This window comes from Lagopus muta, chromosome 1 (genome assembly GCF_023343835.1).
Source record: "Lagopus muta isolate bLagMut1 chromosome 1, bLagMut1 primary, whole genome shotgun sequence".
In the NCBI taxonomy this organism is placed as follows: Eukaryota; Metazoa; Chordata; class Aves; order Galliformes; family Phasianidae; genus Lagopus; species Lagopus muta.
Genome location: NC_064433.1, coordinates 29,064,291 through 29,090,222, shown reverse-complemented (window position 1 = coordinate 29,090,222; position 25,932 = coordinate 29,064,291). Strand labels below are relative to the sequence as shown.

The window sequence follows — 25,932 nt, the reverse complement described above, 5'->3', positions numbered from 1 at the left end:
CTTCACCTGGAAAAGCTCACGTCTTCCCACGGTGTTTGGGTCTGGGTTCACACAGAAATCTAACTACATACAAACGAATCCAGGCCAGCTGCTTGTGCAGAGCCTGGCCTATCCCAGATGTGCAATCCATACATTTTATTCATAATTTATGATAGCCTCTGTGAGTAACATACAAATAGAAGAAAGAAATTGCAGTAGAGGAAGAATGGAACAGGCAAGGCAGATTAAGAGAAAAAAACACCAAATGAGTGGAAAATGACAACACTTTAAACAGGATGCAAATGCAGGAGGAAATGAGGATTAACAATCAAATGCAAGTAGGAAATACTACACAGACTTCAAATTGCTTGCATCCAGGATTACGGGAATGATGCAGAAAACTGTGCGTCCTGTACAAGCATTAGTACTTTTACATATATGTAAATGTTACACACAGCGGATCGTTCATTGCTTCCATAGGAAGATATCAAGCCCTTTACCCACGTTTCCAATTTCTTCATCGTTTCTCACTATTTCTAGCTGAAATTCTTTAAAAACTTTGCTTTCAGAAATGAGAAGTTTCTCTATTATCCACTGGCTAAATTTTCAAAGATGCCAACAACTCCAGCTGTGTTTGCTCACACACTTGGGTGAAGCTCCCCTCGAGCACGTTTTGTTCTCAAAACCCAGCTGTTCCTTGACAAAGGCGATGCAGCAAAACCAGCTTTGGCCACTGAGATGCTGACCGCCTCGTCGTCCGTTTGCACTCTGCCATCTACCTGCACCTAACCGCCGTCTTTGTTACACACTTCGGACATGTGCTCTTTGTTCTGTTTGCGCAGCATCCCGCAAAATGGCACCCTGCCCTGTGCCCGGGGCCGCTGCGTGCAGGGATGGCGCAGGTACACAACGGCCGTGCGCCTCGCCGCCCGCGAGCCGTGCCAGAGCTGCGCGCTTTAAGCGCAGCATCGCACACGAATGCCGGCAGCACCAACGCCTCTTGGCTCTGCCCGGGCCGGACAGGCCGGCTCAGACGGGAGGCCTCTAAGCAGAACCCCACGAAGCGCTCGCTCGCTCCGCGCGGCTCGGCCTGCACAGTATCTCTGGGAGCAGAGCGAGCCAGAGTTACCGCCAAACAGCGCTTTCCAAGGGGAGAGCTGCGCAGGCGGCTACAAACAGCCCAGCTCTCTCTCGGTGGCCGTACCCCGGGCTCAGCCCTTCCGCCGGCGGCCGCGGCGCCGAGCCCGGGCTACGCTCCGCACCTACTGACGGCGGTCCGGCCCCGCGGCCCGCACAGCCGCGCTCCGCCCGGCAGAGGCCTCCGCCCCGCGGCCCGCGCCGGGCCTCCCCGAGCGGAGCGCCGCCGCCCCCGCTCCCGTCAGCCCGGACAACGGCCGCAGGACGCCCCGCTGCCCGCCGGAGCCGCCCTCGGGCACGGCCGCACCCCGCTCCTCCCGCCGCGCCGCCTCGCCTCTCGTCTCCCCTCCCCTCGGCCGCCCCCAGCAGCCCTCGCGGCGCCCCGGCCCCGCCGCCGCCCGGCCCGCAGCGCCCGAGCCCCGGCGCTCGCCGACCGCGAACCTGCCGCCGTGCGCGGCCCGCCGGGCGCCGCGGCCTGCGGGCGGCCGCTGGTTGGCGGCGGGGGGACACGTGAGGGAGGAGGGGGCGGCGGCGGCGGCGGCAGGAGTTTCCCCGACAGCTGGAGGTTGCGGCGGTGGCTCCTCCTCCGCGGGTCCCCGTTAGAGGCGAGAGACCCCCGCGCTCCTCCTTATTGACAAATACACAAAGGGCCGCGCCGGGGCCGGGCCGGGGACGCGTCTGGAGGCGGCATGGGAGACAAGAAGAGCCCGACCAGGTAGGGCAGCGCCGCCGCCTTCCCGGGGCCCGCTCGGGTGCGCGGGGCCGGCGGCGATGGCGCCCGGGGGGGCCGGTGTCGGGCGGCGCGCCCCGCGCTGCCCCGCGTGCTGTGTCTCTGCAGGCCGAAGCGGCAGCCGAAACCCTCCTCGGACGAGGGCTACTGGGACTGCAGCGTCTGCACCTTCCGCAACAGCGCCGAGGCCTTCAAGTGCATGATGTGCGACGTGAGGAAGGGCACCTCCACACGGTGAGTCCCCGCCGCCGGCCCCCGGTTCGCGAGGCGGCGGCGGCCCTGACGGCAGCGGTGCCGCGTTCGGCGGGGGAAGCCTGGCCGGGGGGTTCCCCCCTCCCTACTGCCAGCTAACCGTGCCCCGGGCGGAACTGCGGCGTCCTGTTCTCTTCGAACCGTCAGAAGGCACACGGTGACCTACCTGGTTCCTGCCCCTTCTGACGTGCCGCGCAGTGTGACACCAGGGGAGTGGGGGCTTTATGCAGCCAGCGGGACTGCTGGCCGGGGAGAGCGTTATTGAAGGATCCTTTGTTAGGGTATCGAGCTTATTGCTTTGTACTGTCAGCCGGAGAAGTTTGAGTGGCAATAAAAGTTGCGATCCTATGGTGAGCAGCAATTGCGTTTCAAATAGCATTCAAAACAGCGCTGAATATGACTTGCAACAAATGTTACACATTTGAATTTGTAAGTGCAGATGCGTGGTGAGAATGATGCGTCTCTATTTCTGAAGTTGATTTCCTGGAGTTCTGCAAACTGGAGCGTGTGTCGGAAGTACTCTCGTAACTTCAGCTTCGAATATGTATATATATGTCATAAATAAGGCAATCAGTGAGGTAAATGTGCTGAGAGGAATTGCATCTGTCACGTACAGCGTGCTTTCCAGCAATGAGTGTGGCGTTCTGTTGTATCGCAGGTAGATGTGCTCCAACTGGTAACATTCAGCAAAATAAGGGGATGAATGTAAGCTCGGGAAAGCAGCACGGCTGAAGGCTGCAGCCATCCTCAGGCTCCAGCCAGTCTTGTAGACAAAGTGACTTCAAAATTATGTTCCGCTGACCCGGAAACTCAGTTGGATGAGAGCACTAAGACAAAACAAACAAAACAAGCAGTTCTCAGATACCTATGTCACCGTTGCCTTTTTTCCCCTCCTTCTTGAATATTTTATAGGTTTTGAACTATGACACATTTTGAACGTATTTTAGGAACAGTGATTTTTTTCTTTCCGTTTTCTCCTTCACAGCGTTCTGATATGCAGAGTTTTATCTGATACCTTCATTTTTATTTCTCTGTTTAAACTCCGAAACGATGCGTGGCTGACGGCGTTTGTGGGTGTAATTTTCCCATTCGGTTTAAATTGGGTCGTGTGTTTATGTGGGTTTGAGGTCTGGGATGCAGGGAGAGGTTTTAGACCAGGCAGTTTTAGGTGCAGCTCTGAGCTGAGATGTGAAGTGGTAAGTAAAGCTTTGTATCTATGGAGAGAGGAATCTTTAGGGTGCCAAGGAGACACAAAAGGCTGTTTGGGTGGATTTATTTATTTATTTATTTAAAGGAAGTGAAGTCCAAGACACCAAATTGGGGCCCTATTAAACCATTCACTCTTACCACCCTTAGAATTAGACATTTTTATCAGTGTTGTTCAGAATAACGATACCGTGGAGTTCTGATGGCACTGGGAATGTTGGTCTTTTTTGTCTTCCATTTTGAATCTTAATTTTTGTATGGATGGAAGCGATGCTTCAGCGCAGTTCTTAAGTGTGCATTGTTTCTTACTTCCAAATTTCGGAGTTTTTTTTTTTTAAATTAGTGAAATCTATGTCTACTAGACATAGTAATGCCTCTGTGATGTAAGCAGTGAAGTAAATCACCTTTTTTTAGTTCAGAGAAATCTGTTTTTTTGTGATGAACTGTTTGATGTCTGCTTCTGAGTGTTAAAATTCGCTAAATGTGAACAGATTTGCAGATGGGAAACCAGGCAATCACAGTCAAGTGTAATGCTTTTAAAGGCCACTGGAAATTAGGTTAAGTTGATTAAAACTCGCATGTTTTTATACTAATTGTGTACAGTTAATTTCACAGAATCATACTCAGGTGCAGAGTCAGATTTATGTGTGTTTTCACTGTTGAACCATTTTCCTCTCTCCAGAAGAGTTACCTTTTATGCTAAGGGCTAGGTATGGATTATGATCTTTAAAACTGGTGGCACTTTTAAGATTAGAGGGAATAATTCTTAAAATCCCTCAATCATATTTTGTTATACTTCTGAAGGGGACTCTCAGGTATGGACTTGAATTAACTTTTTCCATGGTAGTGTCACTGTGGATGATTAAACCGTGTTGTTCTTGGATAGGAGACATCCAAGAGAAATCCTGGGTGCTGCAAGAAAGGACGTGACAGACTCCCAAGGTGGCACTCTTTTCTTTGGGTTTGTAATGAACCAGTGCCCAGCATGGAGCCAGTTAGATGTGCTGTGAGTCAGATGGAAAGCTGAATCCTATCTGCTGGTTGGAAATCCCTGTATGTTTTACTGGAGAACTGTTGCTCGACTGAGGATCTAAATTTTCATGTAGACATGGCTTTCTTATTTACTTTCTAGCCTAAATTGTTCTGTATCTTTGCTTGGGTACTGATAAATTACTGTGTTCCTCTTGATAGGAGGCTGTGCTGAGTATAGTAATTTTCTATATGTGACCTTTAAAACATTTTGAAGTCTTTCTAGGTGAAAGATGTTGTACAAATGAAAGGAAACTAGAGCTGTAATAATCCTTCATTTCTTGGACAGATCTCCTGCTGAAGTTCATTAGAGGTATGAGTAAAGAAAGCTGAATAGAACTCTAACACGCTGTGTTGAAGAGGGCACTGGTAACCGTCTCTATATTTAGGTTGCCTAATAGTTTCCATTAAAAAGAATTTGTATGATCTCTTTGTGAAACCCTATTGTTTGCAAAAGCCATTGAAGTTTGGCAAGAGGAAGAGTCCTCAGGCTAAATAAGTGGTTTGATTTCTCTGCCCCATGAAATTAAGTTTTCCTGAGACATAAACACTTGAAAATCATCATTTCCCCTATGTCACTTGTGTTGTACAGGAAAGTAAAGTAATTGCTGGAACACTGAGAAGGCCCAGGCTTCTGCAAAAGCGCCAGTGGCAATGATATTTTCAGTGCTGAAAAGTCAGAAATGAATTATTTGGCTCCCAAGGAGGTTATAGCAGGGTTGCTGAATGTGGTCCAGCCCTTACAACTGCTTGCTTTCCCAAAAGAAAGCTTTTTTAGTGGGCTTGCTACCATTCCATTTCCGTCTGTGCTTCATGGCACTGTCTGAAACAGGAGCACTCCAGTACTGGTTAAGCTTCAAGAGCTGGGCTGGGTCCTTGGACAAACCATATTGCAGCAAGTGTGAGCTCCCAGTTTGTCTGTTCTTCAGTAATACGGTTTTTGTTTTTCTTGCCAGTTCTTAGTTCTTGTCATTCAGGCATGTTGCAAGCTACCAAAGGTTCAGAATTCCAGTCTTGCTGGGAAGAAGCAGTTAAGAGGATTGGCATTCTCTGTAAGGGGATGTACATCTCGTGCCTTCTAAGAGGCTGAAATACCTCTCCATCACATCCCTGCTCCTTCTTTCTCATATCCTATTAACGCACCTGTTACTCAGTGGCAGCATCCAGATCTAAACTTACCTGTCATATTGCTTTCCTTAGTTTGATTCCTAGGCATGTGTATTGTGATCTGGTCTCTACTTACACGATCCCATTCTTTTTGCTATGCTATGACAAACTGCTTGTCCATTCAGTGTAAAGGATGAGCATGCAGGGGAATGTGAGGAGCGTCACAGGAAGAACTGCAAATCTGGCTTTTTAACCTTTGAAATGCTCAATGTGATACTCTGCTGTGCGCATGAAAGAAAACAGGAGTAGGGTACATGAACAGTTTTCGTTTTGTAAACTAAAATAAAACTAAGATAAAATTGTGTGATTTTTTAAAAATTATTTTTAATTAAGAAAAAGAGCAGACTACCAGGGGATATTTTTACTAATTGCATTCCCTGTGCTACTAAAAGGAGAAGGATTGCTGTACAAAAGTGTAGCTACTTAATGCTCGTTATGCTTTTATTTCATTTCATTGTTAAAGCTTTTCCTTGCTTGCTTTGGGTTCAGTAAGACTTCATAGGCTTAACTATGAATCTGTGAGTCTAGCGCACACGGTTCTGAAGTATTTTTCTTTTGATGAGGAGGAAGAGAGAGAGAATAAGGAGATAAAACATGTACAAGTGACTTCTGTGGAGTGATTTTTTTTCCTAGATATTCTTCTGTGATATGTTGGTCCAGCTGCTATATACATCATTTACGTAAAATAACCTCTGAAATTTGCAGCCAGAATGAAGTCATCTCAGGTCAAGGTGAATTTCTGTGGAATCAGGATGCCTGCATTTAACGCCTTGTGCTTCTGAAGCAGGGACATATATAACAGCTGAATAGGGCATGGCTTCCACATCCTGAGCTTTATTGATCTCCCTTACTGAATCGTTTTCTCAGCCTAACATACAAAAAGCCAGCTTTAAATCATGACAGACAAAAGAGTTAATCTGAGATAGAAAGAACTCGAATGCCATCTTTGTATGCTTTCTTGATATTTGTGCGTGCTCCTTCATTGTGCCTTAGAGTGTGACCATTCAGTACGTGCATTTTCCGTGTCTGACAATCTCCTAACTATGAGATACAGGTCTTTACTTGAAGCTGTCATTAGTTTGTTTTACGCCTTGAGAAGCATAAATAAAGTGCTTAATTTTTTAACTTGGATATCAAGGTCATTTTTCTCCGGGAAATATGTGCAATTTGTTTAGTCATGTACCATCTGGATGTTTATAAGTACAAATCAGTTACATTTAACAAATCTGGTATTTGTATTTCTGTTGAAATGCCGTGCTGCTCAGGAGGAGGAATTGGTTCTTATCTGGTATATCTGGTTTAACATGTCTGTTTTACAGCAGCTTGTTAAGGACTCTCCTCTGCCTTCCAGCATGCAGCCTCTGTGCGGGCGCGCATGCGCATGTCATGGGGAAGGTTGTGAAGGAGAAAAAGAGGAAGAACCGCCTGTCGTGCTGATTTCACAAATACATGGCTGAATCAGGCTTAAACTGGAGAGCGTTTCATGACTTGTGGTAGTTAGAGAAGAAAACATTTGCAGCTGTGAAGTGAGTGGAAAAGTCCTATGTAATCCATGCTTTACTGAGCTCTGTATTACAAGTCTTATATTTTAACTTGAGTATGAGGAAAAGCATGAATAAATATTTCTCTTCTATTTGTAGATAGCAATCAGATCATCTGGTCGTTCTGGGTTTCAATTCTTATTTTTAAGAAGAGTCTTTGAAAGGAGCTTTTGGAATTCTTTGGGAATTTATTTAGAAATGATTTTCCCTGAAAAATATGTTTTGTTTCTTCATATAAAACAATGAAGTAATTTTTATTGATTGGAGCAGCTTTTTAAAATGCACTTCATGGGCATAGCTTGTATGAGGAATAGACAATAGAATGGACAGCCAAAAAATAATATGTTTTTTAAAGAGTACGTAAGCTATCACTTCTGTTATACTTCGGGCTTTTTTATTTCTTCCTTCCCGTTTTTAAAGCAGTCTTCTCAGAACGAAACAAACAGTATTTCATGTGGTGTGCAATCATGATGATCAGAGGGCTGGAGCATCTCTCCTATGAAGACAGCCTGAGGGGGATGGGCTTGTTCTGCCTGGAGAAGAGTAGGCTCGGTGGAGACTTGATAGTTGCCTTCCAGTAGTTGGAAGGAGCTTATAAGCAGGAGGGAAGTGAGCTTTTTTACGTGGGTAGATACTGACAGGACAAGGGTAAACAATTTTAAACTGAAAGAAGGGAGAACTAGATTAGATGTCATGGGGAAATTTTTCACTGAGAGGTGGTGAGACACTGGCACAGACTGTCCCTGAGAAGCTGTGGGTGCCCCATGCCTGGAGATGTTCAAGGCCAGGTTGGATGGAGCCCTGGGCAACCTGATCTGGTGGGTGGAAACCTCCTGTCCCCAGGAACTGGATGATCTTTGAGGGCTCTCCCAACCCAAGCCTTTCTATGATTCTGTATTAGGCTAAGACCAAGTAGAGCTTGTTTCGTGTAACTTTGACAGTTAATTTAAACCTAGTTTAGTTGTTCCTTCTTGCATTATATTGAAAACGGTAGTTAGATGAGAGGTCATCTTCAGTCAGAAATTTAGGTGACTGTTATTGTGTGCTTTCTATGTTTATATACTTTATGTAATTAAATATTTAACAGAAGAAAAAATATATGCCTTTATGTAAACTATCTCTCTTTCTCTCCTATGGCAGTTAATTTTAGTGCTCTTGGACAGGAGGAGAAACTTATTAAATATTTTCAAGATCTCAGCTTTCAGAATGGAGTTAGCAGACGTGACTTCCAGAAGGCCATCTTGGTTCATGGGCACTGCAGGATCACAGTTAAGAATGGCTTGTTCAGCTCAATTGCATCAAAGCCAAGAAAAATAGATTAGTGTTTGTCTTCCACAGTTCCTAAAGTAGTAACAGCTCTGAAGAAATTTGGATTCATTTTAAGGATAGTTCTAAGAAGGCTAACGTGTCTCCTAGTGGTCATTTGGCTTATCCATATTGCTCTAACAGTACAGGATGGAAATGATCTGTGAGCTAAAGCCTTCCACTGAACTGAAAGAGGATCAGTAAACCCAACAGCTTGTTTCTAGTGCTTTTTTACCTCTCAGGCTTTTCTGGATTCCTGACCTTCCTGTTCAGTAAGATAAGTTGATTTGTACTCCCCCTATTCTCGATTAATTTCCCAATATATTTCTAGTTCTTTGTTTGTTATGGTTTCCCTGTTCACTCATTTGCTTTTGCCAAACCTTTCTCAGACAAACAAGTTTGTGGCAAACCTTTCAGGTGAGTAACAGTTTTCTTCTGTTTGTATTACGATTTTCTTTCTTCATTCTTCAGTTTGCACATCCATTTCTTTCTGTGGCAGCCCAGATCAATAACATACCTTCAAGTTTAATGCTTAGTTGGATTATTTCTTTCCAAATATCCACTAAGTTATGAAGCTTGGTGTTGGTTCTTCCTTTTTTTCTTTTGTTCAGTATCATGATGTTAGCTTATCTGTGCTTTGTGATCTGTTTGATGCGCTACATTTTCCTCTCCTTTCCTATTGCATTCTTTCTAGAGTAGTTCTGTTCTTATGCAACTGTGGGTCTTGTGGTGCTTTATGCTGTCTGGCTTGTGATTTCATCTTTTTGATTTGTCTGAACTCAGAATGGGTTTGGCAGATGGTTCCCAGCACCTCTCAGTGTGGTGCTGTTTGCTTCTTCTGTTCCTTATTCTTTTGCCCAAATCGTGGTTAAGTATATTAAATAGTTTACCTGGAGAACCTTAGTATAAATTCTGTCCTACATCTGTAATTGGTGGTTGAGAACTATGAAAAACAAACCTAATTTTGGACTTCCTTCTGGACAGCTTCATCCCAGTCTTAGTCTAGCTGGAGTGACAGAGTGTATTTTTGATGGCATTGCAGATCAAGACTCAAGGTTTTGTGTTGCTTCTCTTCTAGTCACTCAGACAGTTATTCTGTTAGAGAAACTAGAGTGTTTCCAGCCATTCGGCTTTATCCTTTATATGCTCCTAGCTGTTAAATAATTTTCTTCTAGTACCGTTTTGAAATTTGAGTTAGGCTGAGTCATTTGTTATTTCCTGCATTTTTATTTACCGATCTTGTGACTTCTCTTTCCCTTTTTTGGCTCAATTTGATTTCATGAGTGCATTTCATTGGTTGTTGTTGACTGCCACATATAGTATTTAGAAGCCTGATTTGTTTCTTATTCTAATCAGCATTCTTATCCCCTTATTTAATTTGGTTATATGAAATTAATCTTCCCTGTGGAGACTGAAGCAAAGAAGCCTTTTTGCTTTCTGATGTTTTCTTTCTTTCCATGTTTGATAATGGATATGCTACTTTCTTTCAATTTTCATGAGGAAATACTTTCCTTTTGAGTGTGAGTGGTGTGTACTTCGGTATGGTTGGTTGTGGGTTGGTTTTTATTTATTTATTTAATTATTAGTTGAAACGTCGTTTTTTGTTTTAGGGCCATCAGTGGTATTCTTGCTTGCTATGTCTTTTCTGGCAAAAATAATTAACTATCCTGGCATTTGAATAAATACCTTCAATAAGACTAAAGACTAAATACATGAAACGAGAGGTTTTGCTGGTGAAAAGGAAGCTCGTGAATTACTTGCTAAGTGGTCAGAAGTTGCATTTTCTGACCCACAGCTTTTTGTAACCATTTATACTTTACTGCTCTAACTGTCTCTATGCTTATTCCTGTTTAATAAAACTCGATTCACGTATCTGTACCTCTCATCTTGAAAGTCACGTTAGGATAGAATGCTTCACAGAAAAAATTCTCGTAGTATCAGATGTCTTCTCTACTTGGTCGGAACAGCCAAGCAAAAAAAGAAAATAAATGTAGGCTGGTGGGATAAAATATTAAGTGTTCATTGTACATGCTTTCATACAGTCGCTTATTGTGATTTAAGTAGGACAGGGAGATCCTGAACATTATCTGTTCTCTCTGATGTGCATTCCACTGATATGTGGTGTGTTGATGTAGAGCAGGCTTGAACTTGGAGAGTTCAGCTGCAGAATGTTGTTGGAAGGCTTTTGTCTGGCAAACCTTCCATCAGAGGTCAGACTGAAGACTACGCGATATAACCTTGAAGCCTGCTACAAGTTTTTTTCTTGGTTTCTTCTTTATTTCTTTAGAAGTTGGGGAAAAAATAAAAATGAGCAGTGGAAACTTTTCCCATCCTAGCTTGCTGAAATTGGACTGGGACTTACCTTCAAACTTTTCCATAATGCTTGAATATGCAATATCTGAATGGCATAATTCAAATGACAATGCTCAGTAGAAAAAAAAAATGCACGAATGAGTAAAGGTTTTAAAATTAACTTTATAAATAAAGTTCCTGACTCCAAAAGCAGGAACAAGTTGGTTTAATGCATTCACTGATAGTTGTTTGTGCAAATATTTTTGAATTCTGTGATTAGTATCATGAGCTAGAATTGCTGTGATTAGATGAGAAAGGAAAAAGCCAAGGACTGATGATTATGGCCTTATTTTCTGTTAATATGCATCTTTCCTGAAGAACATCACAGAGGCTTGGTTTTAGGGAAAGTGCGTAGTTTCTTCCCCTCCATAAGATGGACATCTTTGTGGGGCTGGCTTTGAGTGGAAGAAGTATGTAGAATGCTACAGCCTTCTGGAAAGATCAGACACGATAGTGGTATAGAACAAATAAGATGGGTCAGAAACAAGCTCCTCCCTGCTTGGTCACAAAGTTGGTTGTGCCAAGTACTGACCCTGTTTTGTGCAACATCAGCATGTCTCATGTTTTGAGTGTGTTGTTTGGTATTCTTTTTGCATTGGTATGAGAGGCATCACAGTTTCTACTGAAACGGAATGGAGGAGCAGCCTGACAGATCCAATCCTTTGTGGGATTGGGAAATGTGATTGGGAGGTCCCTTCCCCATGAGTCCCATGGATCTTGGGGTCTTAAAGACCTTATCTGCCACTTTCTGTGCAGATTCACAGATACTGCCTCCCCAGGGGATGTTGTTAAGGAAATTGAGCTTCTGCATAGCACATTGTCATCTAGGAAACACAAATGGGTTGATACCCATATGTTTCTCAAATGGGATATTTTCAGTGTAGCTATCACTTGCACTGAACGTCAGTAAACCACGCTTTGTAGCATATGGGAAAGAATTTCTAATGCATGTGAGAGGTTGAAGCCTCAAAACTGTTTTTCGGAAAAATAACATTTGATGGCTGTTGCCATGAAGACAAATTTGGGCTTTCTAAATGTCTTGATATGAATATTTCTTCCGAGGGCAGACGGTTGTGCAGTGCACCGATTGTCTTCAGGAGACTTGCTGGCCTCATCTGTTAAATGTCATCTGGAAAATAGGGCATTCCCTTTAAGGGAATGATTAAATAGGGACACTGCCTCAGGGGGTGGTTTTCTGCACATTTATATAGTGACTGATAAAACCATACGGGTCTTGTAAGTCTATTCTAATTGAATCAGCTTTTATTGAAAGATGGAATTGCTAGAAATGCACTGAATGGATGAATTCCAAGTAAATTATTCGCATGGTAAAACAGCTAGGAATTTGAAAGTGCTGGAAATCTGAGCTGTCTGAAAGTTAGAACTCAAATGTATCTAGTATGTGTAGAAATTGCATTGTACTCTGCAGTACACAGATGGATCTGCATTATGTTTTCCAGTGCAGACCACTAGTTCCATTGTTTACATGGTCATAATTATGCATTTGTCTTATTTGTAGGGACAGTGTTCTGTACTGTTAACACTAGGATATGTCAGAAGCAGTAGTAATGAGAAAAAATAATTTGGGGTAACAAATTACCACGTTGAAGATGCATTTAATCATGGACTGCTTCAGTGTTGAAATAAACACTGGTTTCTCACAAGATGACTTGGTGTGGTGATTAGCACAAGCATATTCCTGTGGCACAGCAAGCTAAACATCTTTTAATCTGATGGTCTGTATTCTGCAAATAGCTTAATAGAGTGCTGATGACTTGAGGGTGAGCTGATCTGTGTCAGTCCAAGGGCCTCTTCTGCTAGTAGTATAGTTTAATTGCTAGCAACTATTGTATCTGCAGTACAGGAAACAGCTATAGGAAATACTTTTTGCTTTTCATAATGTGATTTTTAACTGCTGAAAATGTAAAGTGGCGGCATTACATGCACTGCTAGCTTCTGCATAGACCACAGGTAGTGTTATCTAATTGGCCGTAATGTTTGCAGTGCTGCTCAGCATACACAATATTTCTGGTGCTTTGCCTTTTGTTTTGAATGATACTTTCAATTCATTTATGCAGCAATGAATCCTCTCCCATCCCCTTCTTGGCAGTAGGTGGTAAGTTGTCATCTGCACATGCTTGATTATGGAAAACTCCAGTGGCAGTGAGACACAGATTTGTTCTAGATTTCTAGTGAAGTTGAAAAGGTACTTTCCTTACTTCTGGAATATTGTGTAGTCAAGTATTTTGGGAGGACTTGGAAGCTCTTGTGGCCCAAAGTTCTGCTCAAAGAGCTTGCGGATGGTCAAGTAAAAGATAAATGTGACTCATAAGGTAAATTTTTCTTGTGTATTCAACCTAGAAAAATTAAAATGTTAGTTGGAAAATTGCCTAGTGGAAGAAAATAAAGCCTCAACACTTTGTAGCTACTAATTTGTGAGGATGTGGAAGATGTATTAAAAGCTGGCCTGTGTTTTGTATATGGAAATGTGCAGCAGTTCTGTTTAGTTATTTGGGAATGAGTTTTTTGTGTTTGACAGGAAGAAGTCAGTACTCCTGAAAAATATATCAGGATATACTGCTTTAAATGTTCAGTGTCAAAGCAGTACTTGAAAAATTAATTGTCTTATTGAGGCACAAGAGATCAATAAAGAACATAAAGTTAGTGACCATTTTTCATCTCATCTGCACTGCCAGACTGTGTGTCCTTACACCTTGCTGATACGGTTTGTGCGTAAGCTGGAGTAAATGGCTTAAAATGTAAGGCTGAAAGCTTCCACTTTCTCACTTGAAGGTTTTGAAGATTCTGCCATTTGGTGTGTGTTAAATGCAGTTCAACTGTTACTGATTTTCTGTGTTATTACATAAGGACAATTACTGCAATGACGTAATGCATGTTTGTATGTTTTGGTTCTATTGATTTCTGTATGTATTACAGGGAACCGAAGTAAGAGCAAGTTATGACACTAAATTTAATTTAGATCCATTTATTCCATGGAAAACTGACAAAGCCATTGGAAACTCAAGGGGTGTAGATGCAAGAATCTCTAGCCACACTGTAACATGTTTTGCAGAAACTCTTCTGAAAAGTGAAAACATGCCGTGCTGGAAGTGCTGAAGTTCATTACCTGATATTTTCAGTGTAGCTGGTTATTGCTGTATGAGGGTGGATGGAGGAGTACAACTGAATTACAGAGAATTCAGCAGCTGGTGGGAGGAAAGGTAGTTTATTTCTTAGTACCTCCTGCTTCAGAAAGGTGCTGTATTACTTGCTACAGAAAACCAGATTCTGAAATATATGTGTATCTCCTTTTGGAGACATTTAGACTTTCTGGCGCCTGAAACTGCATCATTGGTCTGTGATAGAAAAGTCTCGTTCCAAAGTTGCTGGTTGTAACCTGTCTTGTGATCTTCAGAGTTAAGAAAAGCTTTCTGAGCTCTATTATAAAGTTACAGTTAGAATGTTGCATAATTAATACCACTTTGAAAAGGGGCAGGAAGTTTGTCTTACTGTAATATCGCTACAGTATTTAACTATGGATGTGCTCTCTAGAAGTTGCTTAAACTGATGCTATAAGAATCGCTCAAGACATTCAATACCTATGTGAAGATATTCCCCTGATAATGTGCATTACATGAGCGCTTTTTCACCTAGCAAATTTACCTGAAACCACTTTCTCATATCCTCCCTTTTGTCTACTTGTTTGAAAAGTTGTTTACTGTAAAGTAACAGTAGAGGCATCTTCCAGCTGACTCCGGCTATGCATCTGCTTGCCCCAGAGGTTAGGAATAACTTTTAATTTTTGAAGTAATTACTCTAATTACTATGTTAAGATATATCTGCGAATTTGAGCCTGAGTATAGAAACGAGGACATGCAGGGAAGAAGATTTGACTAGGGACTAGCAAGAATATGGTGAGTAAGTAGGAAGTATGCAAAGATAAGCTTTTCTTGAGATTTCAGTAATGACTGTGAACTAGAAAAAGGGAGGTTAGAGTATTACAGTGGATATCAGATTTCTATTAGCTTCTTGAGACATTAATATTCAGGATAGATGTGAGTGGAAAATGATCTTCAAATAAATTAGAAGATATTTAAAGCCTGTACATTTGTATTGAGGAATGATTCAGTCTAGTAATGAAAGAATGGGGTAGGATTTGAATTGTTTGACTTTGTTCTCAACAAGATTTTAATACACTTGAATGTATTCTGCTTAGACTTTTGAAAGACATGTATGATACAATCAGTATGATTATCAGCAGAACAAGATTCTTACTAGGCTCTGGCCTACCCAACCATGTTGCCAACAGTAGCTTTCTGTGGTTTACAACAGCATGTTGTGAACCGAGTTTCTTAACATTGAATAGCTGCCATAATGTTTTTTTGTTCTTGTTCAAGAAGATAAGTTATTAAGGAAAAAAAAACAACAAACAAGCTCTCTAATATTAGCTCTTCTGGAGCTTGTGTTTTATGTTTGATGACAGTTCTGGGAAGTGCTGAGAGGGCAAGCTGTAGCCTTCTGAAGTGTGTGGCTCTGTGGAATGAAAATACGTGCGGTTCTTGGTGAGCTGAGCCAACAGATCTGGTAGTGTCTTGCACATGCAGAAACTCTTGTGGAAATGCTCTAAATTATCTGTTTTGTTGTTGTTGTTTTAAGGTATTTTTTGCAGAATGGTAGTTTTGAACTAGCTGGGGTGTGAGTCTTGCAACATTTTTGTGAAATCATTTGTACAAGTGACATTTAGGAAGCGATATTTGTGCAGCGTTTGGTTAGGTGTCTAATGGCAAGACTTTATATACCCCAAATTGAAAAGAGACAGAAGAGATTGAAATAATCATCACTTGGCTGGCTTTCTTTGTGTTGCCCAGAGATGAGGAAAATATGATAGAGGTTATAAAACTAAAGATGCTGAGTGATAAAGAATATTGACTACAACAGCTATGTGCAGTTCTCTGTACAAATATCTGAAATGTATTCAGGATGCTGTACCAGAAGCACTATGTCATGCACTTTTAGTATATGAAATTGTACCTTTTCCAAGAGTGTACTGACTTATGTGATGTAAAATGTTTGCTCTTAGCAAATGGGTTACACACTGAAAAAATGGTTGTTGGAAATGGCCTCACATACTGTGTGTATAAAGCATACAGCCTGGCTGTTTCTTTACCCCGTCAGTGTCTTCATAAAGGCTGAAGCGATGAGAAGGCGAAGGCTGAACAGTCTATTCTAAGACCTGTTCTTCTTTATCAGGGATTACTCTTTTTTTCCAGTGGCAGTGTGCTACAAAATGCAGACAAGTAAAGATTTTCAGTCTACATGCTGCCAGAAGAATTAAACTCATTATTAAATTCTAAGAGATTTGAAGACTAGAAAACCCCAGACATCTTAACAAGGCACTTTTGAAATCTGCTCTAGATGAGGGAATAGCAAAGCCTAGTGGAGGAGGAGTGCTGATAGAATGATTGAAATTAGAATTCTGTTTGAAAAAAATGTTGAGTAACATAACTCAGCTTAGTCAGAATCACAGAGAAGTCCCACAGTAGCAGATGGAAAGGAGATTATCAGGTCTGCAAGGCACTGGAGAGAGAGAGAGAGGGAGAGAGGAATGGAGTTGTTTTCATAGTGATGTCAATCTAGAGTAGCTTCTAGGTGAACAAATACACAAAAGTCTTGTACTTTTGATAAGAAGCGAAGAATTTTAAATTTGTTGGAGGGTAAACCTAGAAGAGTTCGACAGCAGCCTCAAAAAGCTTGTGTTCCAAAAAGGGAGACAGACCCCTGGAAGGGGGTAAGTGGAAGGGAGGACTGTGAGATACAATTAAAGTAGGAGTAGTAGTTTCTCTGTGCTGCTGCTGATAAATAGTTGCAGAGTTAGCAGTACTGTTCTCCCATGATGGAATATTGTGAGGGCTAATATATTAAAGATTGAGACTCTCTGATTGCAGTGAATGTCAACGGAGATGGATGGCTGTGACGGTAGAAAGTTCATTCTAAAGGATGATCCATGGGACACATTTTATATGGAATTCACAGGACAGCAGATCTGTCAAAGGAAGAAACAAGCGGTGTGATTATAGGCAAGTGAAAGAAAAGCTTCTGTGACTAAAGCAAATATGAGTGCTTGAACAAACATTTTTTGGCTATCCATGTCATCTGAATTAAAGTACGACAAAGATGAATTTGAATAAGCTTGTAAATCCAGCATAAGATGGAAGGAAAAATAAAGGGATTATTAATCAGATAGAAAGTGGAGGTATTGTCATGATGATGCTATTATAGCCATATTTCTTTGTAATTGGCAGAAATGAGTAGCTTGGGGAAGGCTGTTTTTCAAAATGGTCTTCCTTCACAAGTAGTAAAAAAGAACTGTTGGACTTCTGTTTATAGCTGATGAATTTTAGGTATATTTTTCTAGAATTTGGCAGAGGTTTTTCCATTATGCTTTACCTGAAGATATTTCATTGAGAACTCCTGACTTCACTTTTAGAGTTCCTGTTACCTTTGTCAGAACTATGACAAGCTTTCTGGGCTTTAATCTGGGCTTAATGCATCAGCATACCTATACTGCATCTTTTACAACAAACTCCAAGACTTTTCCAAGAAGACATCATAAAGAGAATGTGTGTGTAGTGTGTGTAATGGCCAAAGCATTCATTTCCTGTGCTGGTCCCATTCTGCTACCATTCAGCATTGCAGGAGTTTGACTAAAGATGACTTGTCTAAGTGGATTAGTTACTGCTTGTAAGGCCTTTTGGCAATAATTTGTTCTTGAAAATCTCTGGGGGATGAAATTCAGGGCATTAATTGACTAAGGATACTGGTTTCCAAGCCAGTTCTATTGTGCCTTGCTGGTGAGGCATAGCAGATTGCAGAACTGTGCATGAAGCTGATGTCCAGAAACATGTTGGATTCCTGGCTTGAGTCTTTGTGGTAAGAGCTGTCAGGCAGGCTGTGACCAAGAGGCAAACGACCTGGAAATTGTCTTCAACTTGGAAGCCCACGTCCAGTCCTCCCGAATTACCTGAAAGTGAAGAATATTTTGTTCTTGAAGAATAATGTGGATTTTTCATTTTTTGAAGACAGGATTCTGTGACCAGGGGCTAGGAAAAATCAGTAAGGATTCTTGCTCCAGATACTTCTAAGCTTTCTTTCTTGAGGGATGAATCTGCTGTCTCGAACAAAAGGTCAGAGCCTCCCTGAAGGGAAGGGAAGTTCAGATAAATGGTACTGCTTAGGAATTAGGGGTATCTTTAAATAAAACCTCTTTAAGTCTCTGAAACATGCCTTTTGAAAAATTTGTTTATTTATTTTAAGAAGTAAAGATATTTTCTAGCAGGGGAACGAAGAGTGAAAATTATAGGAAGTGTGGAATGCCATGTAGAAATTCTACATGAAAACAAATGAGAGCTTTGAAGAAAAACCACAGGCTTTGTTTTGCTCAGGAGTGAAACATATCTGGGAATAAAAATGTGGTAGTAGATATTCCTGATAAATCTGAAAACTCAAATTCTTCTGTTGAATAAATGATTCTTGGTGTATAACAGTTATCTGTTCTGTGTGGTGGCATGAGCATCTCATCTGTCCATGAACCAAACACTGAGCTCTACTATAGTGGGCAGCTACAACACAACATCCTGCTGTAGGAATAGCACTTCAGAGGCAACTTTTTCTGATCTCTAGGGTGGGTTAAGATGTGAAGAGCTTTATAGGAAAGCAGGGAGTAAGATGAATTTGAAAGCTGAATTCTATTGTCAGGCAAATAGAACTGAGCTAGAATATTGCTGTAGTTGTTAGAGGAAAAATGTGGAGAGTAAACTGACCAAGGCTCAGCAGCAGACAAATGCCTGGTTTAATGTGTGATATTCTAAAAACCTGTAGGTATGTTGTGCACATGGCCCTTTTGCTTTACCAAATAGATAATTTGCAACTTGGGACCAAAAAAGCTTCCAGCAAGAGCTTTTTGTCTGATTTGGAACCAGGAGATGGATGGATCTGAGAAGAGGAGAGAGAATGAAAAGACCATATTAGTATGGATCCAGGTTATCTGTTGAAGGCCATCTTTCAGCTTGATTGAAAGCTGAGGTTGGCAGCATTTCCAAAATTCCATTCTGTTAATATTGAGAATTAAAACTTCTAATAGATTTGTAGTTGTAAAATATGCAAAGCATAGGAGATACAGCTTCGAGAAAGAGTGTGCATTTGAATGTGTTCTGTGTGATATATTCTTCAGAATACCTGAACTCTCTAAACAGTATATTATAGATGTTAGAGCACTTCTTCCACAATGGGTTGGCAAAGTATACGAGTTCAACAGTGAAATTACATCATCTAACTTTCCACATGAAATTTTCTAAGTTCTGAAATCTGTGGGTACTGGAATAGTTCTATGTGAACTAGTTCAAGTCCATCATGACTCACACTGAATCAAAGCTGTTCTGTTGGACTTTTGATCTCTGCACTGTGCTGCTTGGCAGTTTAATTTGGTGGGCTCTGTTTGTTCAGGTTGTGCAGCACCAAATGGAAGAATCTTCACCTAGCCCTGCAGCCAGGGCTGCATGGGAGCTGCTGGAGACCCAGGTAGATATGGGGTTGGTTAATGGAAAAACTGTCACAATTTGTCCACTCTAGAGCTACTTTGAGAAGCATCTCAGGTCTGTTGGAATTGGAGTTGTGCTGTGAGTGGTGCCAGAGACTGCTTTATGGACTCACGGTGGCTATAGAAGCAGCGCTGTGCAAGTGTGCTTGTGCTCTGACTGAAATAAATCTGTAGAATCATAGAATAACCTGAGTTGGAAGGGACCTACAAGGATCATCAAGTCCAACAGCTGTCTCCACCCAGGACCACCCAAAAATCAAATCCTGTATCTGACAGCGTTGCCCAAATGTTCCTTAAATTCCAGCAGCTAAGTTCCATCCCTACTGCCCTGGGGACCCTGCTCCAGGGTCAGACAACCTTCTGGTGTAGAACCTTTCCCTAACCCCCAGCTGCCCTCCCCTGGCACAGCTCCATGCTGTTCCATCTGGCCCTGTTGCTGTCACAGAGAGCAGAGCTCAGCGCTGCCCCTCTGCTCCCTGTGAGGAGCTGCAGTCACCATCAGGCCTCCTCTCAGCTCCTCTGCTCTGGGCTGAACAAAGCCAGGGACTTCAGCCACATACATCTTGCCCTTTGGAACCTTCACCATCTCTATAGCCCTCTTTTAGATGCTCGCTAATGGTTTTGTGTTATTCTTATATTGTGGTACCCCAAACAGCACAAAGTGCTTGAGGTGAGATTGCACAGACCCGAGATACTTCAGCATTAAACCGGCATTGTCCTGTTGCATGTTTGATGTACAACCTAGATGACTTAGAGTTTACTGTACTCTGCTGCAGAAGTTATGATATTATATAGAGCTATTGTTCAATTAGTTTTCAAAGCTGGCCTGCTTTGCTGCACTTGGACCAAGTTGCTGACCATTTACAGAGGGTCAGCATTCTTTTTACACAGGTTATTGATGGCTATCAGGTGAGAGAGATTAAAGATGTCCCAAAGGATTTACAAGCGGTGAGGCATTGTGTTGCACCCTGGGAAAGGAAATGACTTGGGGCAAGAGTTTTAGATATGATGTGGGTCTGATGTGCTGTGTGTGTTTTTGGATGAACACTTTTCATCTCCAGGCATGTGAACGCTATGGTATAAAGCACTGTGGGTTTTTTTCTCTTTTGTTTTTCTTTTGAGTATGCCAACAGCAGAAATTAGCCCATCCTTCATATTGTTAAATATTTCCTGCCTTTGGGAGAATTCGTGTTGAATGCATTTCTGTACAGAAATCCTAAAGAGGCAATTCTCTGCAGTTTCTGTGAATGCATCACCTAAAACAGCAGCAAAATCAAATCCTGTAAAATGAAATGAAGTCACCATGAAGTTCACCTCGGTTGGAAAGGACTGTTAGCTCTCAGCGTTTTGTAACAGTGTATGCCTGTGTTGATGAGTGTACCACATACAACAACCAAAGTGAATTATTAAATAAAAATGCACCATTTTGAGAGGCTGTGTATCTAAACAAACAAGATGTATTTATGAACGCCTTTGCCTGCGGTTTTGGATTGCTCACTTGTGAAGTTGTCCCATTGGGAGAGGCAAAAACGTGATAATCTTAATATATAAGTTTATAGAGCTTCTTTATGAAAGCTGGTTAGCTCAGTTGCTCTTGAACATGCTCAAAAAGCAAATTACCATAAATGTATTGATAGTTTAAAAGTCAGACTTAGCACTTAGCTGTAGCAGCCTATTACAAGGAGTCTTAACTGTTTTTGAAATCCAGTAATTGAAATTGTTGTATTTTGGCAAATCATCAAAATCAATTTCCTGTTACAGAAATAGATTTTCATATATTTGACTTCTCTGCAAGAAACCTTTCCTTGGTGTAAGTTCTTTCATGTTTGAATGACATGGTTCAGCTGCAGCTCAATCACAAACAGTTCTAGTGGTTTGAAATTCATTGAGTGGTGAGGTTACTTTCTGAAGCCTGAGTGCCTTGCAGTGCTCAGCTGCAGTTCAGTGGCCCCTCTTTGAGTACCTAGGGAAGGGGAGGGGAGGGAATGAGCCTTAAAAGACTAAATCACTGTTGAGAGATGTGAATTTGTTCTTTTTCTTAGTTTTTTTTCTTTTTTAATTGTGATTTTTTTGTCTTAGTTGACCTCTGTTCCTTGTGGCAAAGATCTTTTTAATTCTTTTTTCTCCCTGTATCGTTTTATGGTACTAGGCACTAGATAAACAAACTTCTATACTGAATTTCCCAACTGTACTCTAACAGAAATATTTTATGTAGGTTGCTCTCAAAGTAATGCCTTCTATTTATTTCCATGGAAAGTGCAATGGATACAAAGTGCACAGTAACACTACTTGGTAGAGCAAATCCTCAGCTATAAAGCTGTTTTTCAATATAGTCGTTACCATTAGCTATGTGTTTTTGCCATAATGAACAAGAGTCTGCATACTGCGCTCATAAAAATCTGCATGGCTATCTGGAACGTGGCTTGTCTTTCACATCACTGTTGCCACTGCTGAAACGCACCACCTACCACCTCACTGTGCTCACATCCACTGGTTGGTCTCCATAAACATTCAGGAAGCCAGTGAATTTCATTGTGCTGTTTTTTCCACATGGAGGAATTCAGTGACATACTTCTGCTTCATCCACACTTCCATGTCAGACTCCATTCTGTCAGACTGCCCCTCAGCTGCCATCTGTCACACAGCAACAACATGGAATGAAATACTGGTAGGAAGATTCTACCTCTACAGCCATACCACCAACATCTGCCTCTGACTTTGTAAGCCAACATAATAAAAAAGGAGGGATTACTTTCAGAGCAGCCCTCATAATTTGCCCTCTGGAATTCAAATTATTCCAAATTGAGAACTTGTGGAATAGATTTTTTTTTTTTCTCATCCCTGCTCTTTATGAAGTTTCTCTGGTCGTGGTGTTGTCCACAACACTGGGCAACAAATCTGCATCAAGAAATTCACTACTGTCTTACTTTGGTAACTTGTCAGATTATTCCTTCAGGTAACTACAGTATTGGTGAGATTGTCACCCAGCCATCACGAGAAGTAGTGATTCACTCATCCATCTCCTGGAGCATTCTTTCAATCGAGAGATGATCATTTTGTTTCTATTTCACAAGTGTTTTTCACCTGAAATGATAAGTTTGTGCATCAACTTCACCTCTGTTCTTCCTATTTTCTTACGCATTGCTATGACAAAGTTAAAACAGTCCTGAGGCAAATTTTCATGAAAATATCCTATGTGCTCACTTGTTACGGCCCGTTGAGTCACTTCACTGATTCTGGTCTCAATACAGTGGGTGTTTTTCAAGGTACCACTTAAAATACTCAGCTTTAGTCACCTGAAAAGCATACACTCTTATGTTTGCTAGCTGATATAAGCTGGGTTTTTGTTACTAAGTAATCCATTGCTCATCTTTTTCTCTGTGAGTTAATGTGGACTTAGCTCATGAGTAGGTATTTAGTTGAATTCTAAGAACTAGAAGGTTTCATTTCAGGTTAGAATTTTCATGTTCAAGAAACCTGTGTTGTGTGTCCTGATAGAATGTGGTCAGATGCTTCTGATGCCAGCTTTTATAGTATATGTGTTCTGACAGCTGTATTCTATTAGTACTGCTGTACATGTTTTTTGCTTTTTGTTTTTTTGGGTTTTTTTTCTGTGAAGAATACACAACAGGATTTGTCATTACCTTCAGGGAATTTGTTGAAGTTAAAACACTGTAAGGCCAACAGTGAGTTTAGCTGTGATACCTGAAAGGTCATCTTTTTCCTTTTTGAGACATGGATTGTGTGCTTCAGTACTGCAGTACACTTAAAATGTACTCCCTCTTCATTTAAGGGGACTGGCAGCAGGTGATGAAGTATTCTTCCAGAAGGCTTCATGGTTTGGAGCTCATTCCATGCAAGTCTGGATATAGCACTTAGGAGAACACATTGTAAATTCTTGTCTCCAAAAGCTTAAAAAAACCTCAACTGTTGTATTTATTGATAATGCAAGTGAATCAAAAAGCCACAACAGGTTTAATTTTGATATACTATTTTAATGAAATACTCTCAGAGAAAGATATATAGATATATATGTATATGTATATATCATTTTGGTGGTGGTGGTGTTTTAATTTTTTGTGTTGAGTGTTAATGCTACTAACTGCTGTATAGAAAGTTTTAGCCTCTTGTTGTAAAGCCTAAGCTTTATGTGTATATACATATGTTCTATATATATGTGCACACAGGAAACCTCGACCCGTCTCTCAGCTGGTTGCACAGCAGGTTCCTCAGCAATTCGTGCCCCCTACACAGTCAAAGAAAGAGAAAAAAGACAAAGTAGAAAAGGACAAAAGTGAAAAGGAAACAACTAGCAAAAAGAACAGTCATAAGAAAACCAGGTAAAAACTTTAGCAACTCTTGCTGTATTGGTAAAACATAATTAGAAAAGCAAATATGAAAAAAAATGTTCTGTGATTTTACTGCTTTGTGAGTCCTGTGGCATACTCTTTCAACAGTAATGCTAAATGTTTGAAGTGCTGTTGTTGTAGGATGCCTGTTATGCACAATGTAAAATTGCAGTTTGTCGTTTTAACCAGAAGATGGAGACCGGCTGAATTTAGAAAGAGTTGGATATTTTTGTTAAGGGATTCAACAGTTTTTTTTCACACCACGTAAAATGGTAGATATGCAAAACATGATTGCTAGGCTCAGGAGAAGAGAGGGAACTGGAGGGACTACTTATCATGCAGAATATTGCTGGGAGAGGCAGGAGGAGTGGAGAAGAAATGGGGGTAAAAGAGACAGGGAAGAGAGATGGAGGAAGAGAATGTATCTCATTACAGGAGAGTGGGAAGGTGACATAGTTACAAAGAGATTTTGAACTAGGGTAGAAATTAATGTGACAGGGTAAGATATGTATGTTACCTAGTGATAAAAATCCCAGTGCTATTTGGGATGCTGAATGAAAGTTTTGGACTCTTGGAATGGAAGTCATGACACATTACAGTACAAGCAAGCCATTGTAAAAGCCTCATTCTTGACCAGAAGAAAGCTCTGAAACAAAGGCAGCAAATCCAGCCTCCAAACCATCACTGCCTAAGCATAACATTATTGCAGCAGAAATGTGGTGCCAGAAAGCTCAGCAGTATACAAGACATGTAGTCTAATCAAAAGTGGGAGGAACTATTGATTTCTTTTGGAAGCATTCCAGAATAGTCCAGCCAAGGAAGATCATTTGGGATTAGTTATGCAGAGAAGTAGCAGATGCTTCTCTTGTGCCTGAAATAGGATCATCAGGATCAGAAGCTGGGAGAGATTTTGAGTCAGGAGAGTACAGGCTTTAAAATAGTTATGGTTAGGATTAAGGAGACTGAGATGTTCCAGCAGGAAGAATGCATTTACATTTTTCTCTAATACTCAGATGTACTGTCTGTCTTACCACATGCAGTTGAAGCACTTCAGTTAAAAAGTACCTAAAGTTAAAATAGTAAATATTTGTGTAGCTAATTAAATATTATAAATGGAAATAATCATTGTTGGATTGCAGTTGTACATTAAAAATGCAAAAGAGAGACAGGGAAGAAGAGCAAACACTTAAAAAAAAAACAACAAAAAATCTTGGATGAAATACTGGTATTGAGATTTGCATTAAGGATGGCTATTGGAAAAAATACTTAAGCACTTCAAACAATTTTTCACAGATTTGATTCACTGGATACAAATGCTTAGTTAGTTTAAGCAGATTCCTTCAATATCCTCTTGGGAACGAGGATATCCTTTTCTCATTGCCTGAAAACTTGTATATTATTGCTGGAAACAATCATAAAATCTGAATGCACACTGAATATGATTAACAAGCTTCAGGCACACCACTTATGCAGGTTGATAATGCTGAACTTTTCTCTATGCCCATGCTATACAGCAGCAGCTTTTCAGTTCTTTTAGATTCTTCAGCCGCACTACTTCAGCCCCAAGGGAACAAGATGTCAAATCCTTGTTCTGTTCTAGCAGAGGAAAAGCAGGAGGTGTTTCAGCTGAAGTGGCTGGGAACCAATTCTACTTCAAACAAAGTCAGATGATAGGGTAAAGGTTAGGACTTTGCTGTTAGCACACCTGCTAACATATGATGTCATATGAATTTATTTTATTGCAGCTTGAGCTGGTGAAAGCTGTGGAGTCAGTTAAGTGCACAAAGATATGCCATTCAAAATTGCTTGTATAAATTCACCTGTCTCATAACAGTTTGCCATGGTAGTCAAAGGAAAATTCTGAATTTAAAGTCCTTTATGCTCATCACTAGCAAAAATGTGTTGGCAGAATATCATTCAGTGTTCTTTAATGATTCTTCATGTTGTGAAAATCAGACAAATGAAAGAATAGATGAAGAGACTTAATTTATCTGTGCTGTATGATTACTGAGCTCTTTGCATATCTTAAATCACAGCATGTGTTAGGGATGCCAGAATTATTCTGTGAAGGGCAATATAAATACTGCACTAGCAGTCTTATTGAGATTTTTAAATGAATTACAACTGCTGCACTTCTGTGTGGAATTTGTAGCTAAAACTGCATTGTTGAAATTCAGAAGGCACAGGTGAGCTTTTTGGACACCAACATCCTCATTAGTGAACACCATTTGCTACCTAGAATTGTTGCTTAAGGCTGCTGCAGGGACGCATCCTTTCCTAGGTCAGATT

General features: G+C 41.1%; 1 protein-coding gene across 1 annotated transcript in view; it reads left to right on the top strand.

Moving 5' to 3' along the window:
- The first annotated feature begins 1,609 nt into the window (after positions 1-1,609).
- The window catches only part of YAF2 (YY1 associated factor 2), a 31,135-nt gene continuing 6,812 nt past the window's right edge, over positions 1,610-25,932 (top strand). Inside the window, exons 1-3 of the mRNA XM_048926612.1 lie at positions 1,610-1,831; positions 1,955-2,080; positions 23,482-23,634. Of these exons, the coding sequence (XP_048782569.1) occupies positions 1,806-1,831; positions 1,955-2,080; positions 23,482-23,634 (305 nt within the window). The 5' untranslated portion in view covers positions 1,610-1,805. The remainder of the gene's footprint in view (positions 1,832-1,954; positions 2,081-23,481; positions 23,635-25,932) is intronic.